The sequence below is a fragment of the Gadus macrocephalus genome, chromosome 4 (genome assembly GCF_031168955.1).
Source record: "Gadus macrocephalus chromosome 4, ASM3116895v1".
In the NCBI taxonomy this organism is placed as follows: Eukaryota; Metazoa; Chordata; class Actinopteri; order Gadiformes; family Gadidae; genus Gadus; species Gadus macrocephalus.
Window position 1 is genome coordinate 15863937 of NC_082385.1, and position 8548 is coordinate 15872484.

An 8548-nucleotide genomic window follows, 5' to 3' on the forward strand; every position below is an offset into this window, starting at 1 on the left:
CAGCACCATCCGGACGGAGATGGAACCTGTGATCCAGGCCGCCATCAGAAACCTGGAGAAAGACTTCCTGGAAGAAATCCAAGATGTGAGTCCACTGCCCTGACCATTGGATAGGGTTCATTTATTGGTTTATTTTGTTTCACAGGGCTTTAATGTTTCGAGTCACAATCACATAATAAGATAAGTGTATAAGTGTTCATCAAAAAGACCCATAAAAAGCATTATCTCCATCTACGCTCCCTTCCTCCCTATGTTTCTCCGCTGTTATTGACACAGGTAATGGATTCCCTAAACCAATCAGGGGACAGATACCCTGATCGGTCTGATGGAGCCAGGAATGGTCTGAAATCTGAATTGGCTCATACAGAGGCAGGACAGTCAACTGGAAAGAGATAGAGCTGACAGATCAATTAAAAATGACACTCAGGCCTGGATAGTGTATTACTAACTATTTAATATAATTGTAATTTACTTCAGTGTTTTTCTCGTCGTTAACATAGTGTATAATATGTGGTTGTGATTGGTTGGAATGTGTGTAGGATTGATGATTCTCGGATTTGGCACGTTACACATTCTAATGCAATTCAACCCCAAACAATAATACTTTTGGCCGATTGTTTATGGAGAATTGTTCCGATTTTCTGAAGTATGTATGACCTTTTTCACCTAATCTTTTTATCATTCATCCTGTGTGTTGTTTTTAAAGAAAAAGGCTCGCATTGAAGGGGCGAAGGTCATTGCTTTGACATCCGTTGTGTCAGCGAAAGAGATGGAATCTCAAGTCATTACGCTCCACAAAGAGATGGAAAGTAAGTCTTCTTTGCAGTTTCCCTCTCCTTTACTCCCCTATTTCATACATTATTCACATTATTCACAGTCACGGAGCTGAATTATTCAAATAATATATAAACGTAGGGGAAGAATTAAAAAAATGGAAGCTAATATCACATTGCTTGCCTGAGCGATTATTTGTAATCCCGGCATCAATTGTTTTGCTGGCTTTTCGCCCTGTGTGCATTAAACGCAGCAATAAGTCACTCAAAAAATAGATCTTCTTTCAATGCAGTCAGATTTGAATTGTTCCTGAATAGTTTAAGTCTAAAGTTTTCTTTTGGCCTGTCTATGAGTTCTAGAGTTTAGAAAAGTAATTTACCAAGAAGTCAAAAAGGTTTTCTTGGGAGAAATTTCACAAATCCCTCATAAATATCTCAAAGAATATCCACTGACCTATCATTGAACGGCACACCTCTCAGACAGTAATAATCTCTGCTGTCAGCAGCATACCAAGCATTCCAACAATGGACTCTTATCATCCAGGTATCGTGGTAGGACTCACACAGGTGTCGCTCATAACACCAATTATGGCTCTTCTCCTTTGATGTACCAGGGCAGAGCTAGTGGACTAAACCAGTGAAGATAGCATACATTGACCATCTACCATGTGCCTCTGGTACATAAAAGCATCACACCCATAGTAACTGTTATGTGTTTTGTTTGGTTATTCCCACGATGGCACCTCTGTGAAAAGGGTCTGCGCACACAAAATACACTTTCACAAATTAGATTTGAAATCAAATTCAACAGATATTGGCAAAGAATACAGGGCTGGAGCTAGGACCCCGCCCTCCCCTGTAACCTAGAGGTTCATTTGATCCACGTGACCCATTAGCCATGGAGAGAGACTGGCCCCGCCTGCAAGCCCAGACGAGACTGGCCGTGAAGAAGGAGAGGCCACTGGAGGAGAAGGTTCTGGCGGACGTCAGGAAGAAGGTGAAGCAGGTGGAGAAGATGCTCAACCCGGCGTTGGGAAACACGCGTCTCTCCAACGCCACCGCCCATGAGGCCCTGGAGACGGCCACGGCCGCCGCAAACGTACGTCTCAGGGTCAGAGGTCAACGTGGGCTCGGGGAATGTTGCCCCTTAAAGATAGGATCATTGTTTTAAATGTACACATAAGTTAGATTCAAATACGATTTTTTAATAATTAACATAATTTGCCAAACGGACATAATGTCCCTAAAACATATTACATGGGGGCAAAACACGTTTTTCTAAACACGTATTACATGGGCGCTTGTTAAAAAGTATATTTGCTATCGTGCTACGAATGCTCCAAGTGAGGATGTGTGTTTGTATCTCTGTGCTGAACTTATTTTTTCATTGGAGCCATCGCTTTTGTTTAAATGTATTATTAGGCATGGGTCCAAAACTATATAAGACCAATAGCCATCCAACCACAACTCAATCAAGATAATGATTATTCCTTCTTTCGCTCTCTGAATCAATTTGGTTCTGTGAAGGGAAATAAAGAGTTGAGAAAATCTAATTTTGAAACATAAGTGAATGCATCAGTAAAAAGTTATCCTTTCCCCAGGTTCATGTAATTTTTAACTAGAAAGTTTCTCAAGAATAAAACTCGCCCATCCACAAGTCAATCCATTCAATTAAGTTTTCTATGTAACCAGACACACACACACACACACACACACACACACACACACACACACACACACACACACACATACGCACACGCACACCCACACACTCTGGGAGGAAAGTCTTTCAGACTTAATTTACTGATGTCTCAACATGATATAGCTAAATGTAGCTACGACTCAAGCCACGAGATGTTATATAGGTATAACTGTCGCAACGACTCAAGAGGTTATATAGCTATAACTGTAGCTACGACATAAGCCACTAGAGGTTATATAGGTATAACTGTAGCTACGACTTAAGCCACTAGAGGTTATATAGGTATAACTGTAGCTACGACTTAAGCCACTAGAGGTTATATAGGTATAACTAGCTACGACTTAAGCCACTAGAGGTTATATAGGTATAACTGTAAATACGACTTCAGCCACTAGAGGTTATATAGGTATAACTGTAAATACGACTTCAGCCACTAGAGGCTGCTAATGGGAAAATGTACATAGTGCAGCTTTCAGGCTTGAAATATCTTTCTCCGCATTTTCACTCGGAGCAGGAGGCCAAAGACAACGTGGTCCAGGCCAAGCAGACCCGGAGTGCCTCCAGGCACCTTGGGACCCAGGTAGAGGCCACCATTCAGCAGCTGGCCCAGCTGGAGAACAGCTCAGCCATTGCCAGCACCCAGCTCACTTCAGAGGTACCAGGATGGGGGGATTGGTTGGTGGGTCGATGGACGGATGAGAAGATGGATGGATAGATGGATGATTGATGGATGATGGCAAGCTGGATCAGGATCATGATGTGTGAATGGACAAAGGGGTATTTAAGTCACCCTTTCAGGGAAATCGAGGCCTTAAAGCAGCACACTTCAGTTCATAAAAAATATGACTATATTCAAGTAAATGTTGAAAAGAATATTTGCAAATTATAGTAAAAAAAGGAACTCACAGTAGGTAAGGTTAAAAACATTTAAAAAAAAATAAATAAAGATGTATAAATATGCACGTGTGACAAAGCAGTAAATATAAGTAAACCGTATCATAATCGTATTTATTACCTGTTTGGAAGACATTTAGTTGGGCCCTGTGTAAGGAGACAAGATGGCCTGACTCTCCTTAGCCAATCAGTTTGCAACAACACCTGCTCACTCACCTGTCTTCTAATCAAGGGTCCCACGAGCCACACCCCCACACCATGTTAATAAGGGCTTCTGGAGGATGGCAATAGGATTATAATATAGTGATTGTTCCTCTATTTCTGATTTAGCCTATGAACCTGAGGGTGGTGAAGGAGGACATGGAAGCAACCAAGCTCCAGCTGGAGCTCTACGCCTCCACCCTGACGGAGCTCGTCAGTAAGATCGGTACGTCTCACCTCATCTTTAATCTGTCCAATCAATCATCTTGTTAACGTGCATGTGTAATTGTTATTTGATATCGCTCCATAACAATTAACAGACGGATCAGAGAAATTGGTTGACGGTTTTGATGTTGCATTTTAATGCTATTCTTTTTTTTTTATCATAGAGCAGGAAATGACAAGTTAGTGAGCCAAATAATAAGATGGAGGGTGAGATGGCGTGCAGCATCCTTCTGACCTCCCATCCATCCAGTGTATTTCTTCTGTGAATTTTGTCTGTCCGCATGCCTGGATTGTGCTCACCTCAGCACAGCAATCACATCAACATCGTGATCACGTGGGAGATTTAATGAACTGTTTCCATGAACAAAGTAGATCCGCACTTTCCCTGTCAGTTTCTCGCAGTACGATGCAGATCTATTGCGACAGGGCGACTCTATCTCTGTTTGTCGGACGCACACTGTTCTGCTACGATTCACCTCTCTGCTGATTAGAGTCCCGATGCACGCAGACACACACACACACACACACACACACACACACACACACACACACACACACACACACACACACACATACAAACACAATCTGCACTCCAAAACTATATTCACGATAATCTTAAAAAGCCATCTAAATGTTGCCTTTTATATACAAATATATATCAATTCCCTGGTGTTCTGTACCAACTTGGCTAGAATTTATCTGTTCTTCAAATATGATGAGGGAGACTCCCATAAGTGCAGTAGCGCGGGAAGTAGGGGTGCTGGGGGTGCTGCAGCACCCCCTGTCCGAGGCCCTGTCTTATCACAGAAAACGATCATTTCTAAAAACTCCGGCCAAAGTGGAGATTTCTGAAAACGCCGGTTATGTGTTGTCGTGTCAACGGGGAGAAACAGGATTTTAGGTTCTGAAGCGTCACATTATGCACCAGGAAATGCTTAACGTCACGTGAGCGCCCGCTGTACCGAATTGGTCCGAATATAAACACAAACCCCATTGTAAGACGACCTATATTTGGAAAAAAGATTTGAAGACCAGATCTTGTTTTTATAAATAAATAAATTGCATTCATTGAAATAATATACGAAAATAAAAAGGCATAGAATAAAACACTGCATTGCCACTAAACAGTAGTGCAAATAGGCCGTACTGATGTGTACACCAAAGACTATTCCTGACACTCCACGCCCCGCTGTGTTCGCTCTGGCTGTGGTCGCTCCGCACTGTTTCGGCCCGTGGCAAAGCGAGTCATCCTCGCTGCTGTCCAAGGCATTTTGAGACGCAGCATTTATTTAATGCTCATATGACCTAGTGCTGAAAAAAAGTTAGATGAAAAAGTGTGAGGGGACCGGTGGTTCGCTAAACTTGTTTTGTGAGCAGCTGGATGTGAACCATGGTGTGAACACAACGATCGATTTTCGACTGTGCGCGCATGCACTGGTGTAATTGAGCTGCGCTGCTATATATCTTTTTTATCAATGTAGCGAGTTGCGAGTCTAGTGCAGGCTGAGTTTTTTTTTTCCAGCACCCTCTGCTGAGAATACGTTCCCGTGGCTATGCATAAGTGGATAGATTTTTGATTGCCTCTGATCAGTCTTACAAGTAGTTTGTCATGATAATGTTCCCCTTTCAAGCAAACCCAAAGCACCATGTTACCCTGTTTATGGGGTCACCATGGTAACCCTTCATGCTGTCTGCGGGGTCAACACGGTAACCCTGCGTGCTGTCTACGGGTAATCCTGCGTGGTGTCTACGGGATCACCACGGTAACCCTGCGTGGTGTCTACGGTGTCACCACGGTAACCCTGCCTGCTGTCTGCGGGGTCACCACGGTAACCCTGCGTGGTGTCTGCGGGGTCACCCTGATAACCCTGCTTTCCCTCCGCTGTCCGGACCGGTTCCAGACGGCCAGGTGAAGCTGGAGCGCTTCGACCGAGTCCTGAACGAGACGGCCCTGCGGCTGCGCATGCTGAGGGGCAGCGTGGAGAGCCCAGCGCTGGGCGGGAAGATCCAGAGGCTGCGCTCGGCCGCCCAGGAGCAGCAGGGCCGCCTGGCCTCCATCGAGGCCGACCTCCAGGAGATCAGCCAGGAGAGGGACAGCCTCAAGGACATTACCCTCAACCTGCCCAAGTCCTGCCCCCAGCCCACGGGGGCCGGCTAGGGGGATGTAGAGGAGGGTGGGTGGCAGGGGATGGGGGTTGGTCATGGGTGTGGTGGTGATGGTGGGGGTCTTGGGTGGGTGGAGCATGGGGGGGCGAGGGGGAAATGGGTGTGATGGTTGTGGGTTGTGGCTGGGGGTGGGTGGTGGTAGATTGGTGGTGGTTGGTGCGACATGGATGCGGATGGTGGTGGTGGTTGTTGGGACATGGGTGGTGGTGGTGGTGGTTGCCATGGTGCTGGTGGTGTTGGTTGGGACTTGGGCTCCAAACCCCGACCATCAGCACCCATGTCCCAACCTCCAAATGTATTTTGAATGTTGGGTGGGGTTGCTGGACTGCTGCCCAAAATGATAATTGTGTTCCTTCCCGTTCAGTTTTTTTTGTGGGTGGTCTTTGTTGTGTTGACCTCGCATGTCTTTTTTCCCACATACTCCTTACATTCGCACATTTTCAATCAAGAGACACACAAATACAAAAACACACACAAGAGCCTTTCTCACAAACCACCCCCCCCCCCCCCCCACACACACACACACCATCCTTTTTCACACACACACACACACACACACACACACGCACACACACACACACACAGGCTATTCTTTCCCAAACACACACACAGTTTTCTATCTCTCTTACACACAATCGCACAGACACACACTCACAAACAATGGCAGACACTCAACTCTACCTCTTAATTCCACCTTAGTTCCCAATTTTATTCAAATTGAACAACATAATGACTTTAATTAAACCTTCTGTAATTACAGGCCAACTTGAGAGGCCTCTTTCATCTGTGGGGAGCTTACAGGTGTGTTGGAGTGCCTCTCTGCACTGACTGACACGTTCAATTACACTGCAGCTCCTTTCTCTATCGCCCTGCTTTCATTAGTGCATTCCTCCCATGGCCCCCTGCTGGTCGTCCAGGTCAGCACACAACTTCTTTAGCATTCCTCTCTCTCTCTCTCTCTCTCTCTCTCTCTCTCTCTCTCTCTCTCTCTGTGGGATGATGAACTGCTCTGACAGAGCATCATTCAGATACACAATACATAGAATTATCTTCTGTAGGAATGATACATTCAGCCATTTAATCTGCACTATTACTAAAGCAACTTACAAGTTACAAGTACACAATCAAAGTGAGAGTAACTAAGGTAAAAGTAAGTGTGCAGAGTAGAGTTGGAATCAGAGAGATGATTCAATGAATGAATTGCATTTTTATTTTTATATGAATGCCATACTAGAGCTACATCTCAGCGATACAGCTATCTCAACAAAATTTGTTTTTTTAACTTCAACACCGTCTATTAGCATATCCATAGTCCATAATATCCCAGAAAATAGTATGCAATAGACAGTATGTTGTTAATATATTGGTGTTGTATGAGCTCCATCTGATCAACATTGGAGAGGGGTGAGGGCAGAAGGGAGAGGAGAAGAGAAATTTACAAATTTTATTTTTTTCTGTATTTTGTCTTTTTTTCATGCTGTCAAATAGAACAATAAAACAAATATTTAAAAGCTCTATGGTGCAATCTCATTTTCAAGCCATCCATTGATTGATCTGCATGTCTGTCTCAATAAAAGACTGACGCAATACGTTTATGATAATTGTTATTATTGCCATCTCCACTGAATTTTTTAAAAAAGTATCATTCTTTGTAATTTTAGGATTATTAATCTTAGATATATTATTAATTGTTAACGTAAAAAATCCAGATATCCTGCTCTTGAAGTTTAGGTTAATTAGGCTATATTTAGTCATTGTACTTAAAATAGTGATTGTGACAATATTGTGGACATCACAGTGGAATAATATAATAAATAACTATCATATTACAAACAGCAATCAAGCACGGGTCAAAAATTGTTTGAACACCTTTAATGTACAATATTATTTTATGGAACACTCTGACCATTGCTATAATTTCAAAATAACTCAAAAATATAGGAAGGCTATAAAGACGGACTTGGCTTGGTTTGAATTGATTTAATAAACTCGTGTCTGGTGCGTGCAGTGAGCAGCAGAGTGTCTGGAGATGCAGCTCACCTACTCATCCCATTTGTATAAAGATGTATGTGCCTTCTATAAAAGGCCAATTATGTTGCCTCTGGAGCCACTTTGGCACTGTGAGGCTAAGATGTAAGACTATTAATTTCTTTTGACGATGATTTGTTTTAATTATGAGGACTAGTATTTTTACAACCTTTTCAATTGAACAAAATCAAGATATTAGCTTGGTGTCTTTGCATAGTTTTTATTGGGCAGTTAGAATAATTTGTGAGTCAGTTTTAATGTTTTTTTTATAACGTTAACAAGGGATCTCAAGTGATGAGGGCTTATTTAACGGCACATTTGACTTTGATATATCCAAAGGCCTAATTAACAGGAGAAATAGTGGATATAAATCAATGGAAGTGGGTGCTATGTTATTGCGTGCCCACAAGGTGGCGAAAAGACAACCTCGTCTCTGTTAATATTTGTTGTAAATTCCTTAATAAAATATATTTAAAAGAAAACATTTACATTTAGAAGCCTTGGATATGTTCTCAGATTAAAATAATTTCAAATACATAATAGATAAGTAAGCTATGCA

At 42.8% G+C, this 8548-nt stretch overlaps 1 protein-coding gene across 1 annotated transcript in view; it reads left to right on the forward strand.

The window, feature by feature from the left end:
* The window catches only part of LOC132456201 (laminin subunit gamma-3-like), a 55243-nt gene extending 47693 nt beyond the window's left edge, over positions 1–7550 (forward strand). The window contains exons 14-19 of the mRNA XM_060050503.1: positions 1–85; positions 707–809; positions 1670–1872; positions 2990–3130; positions 3700–3796; positions 5697–7550. The exon at positions 1–85 is cut by the window's left edge and continues 59 nt beyond it. Coding sequence (XP_059906486.1) covers positions 1–85; positions 707–809; positions 1670–1872; positions 2990–3130; positions 3700–3796; positions 5697–5953 — 886 coding nt within the window. The 3' untranslated portion in view covers positions 5954–7550. The remainder of the gene's footprint in view (positions 86–706; positions 810–1669; positions 1873–2989; positions 3131–3699; positions 3797–5696) is intronic.
* Positions 7551–8548: the final 998 nt, after the last annotated feature.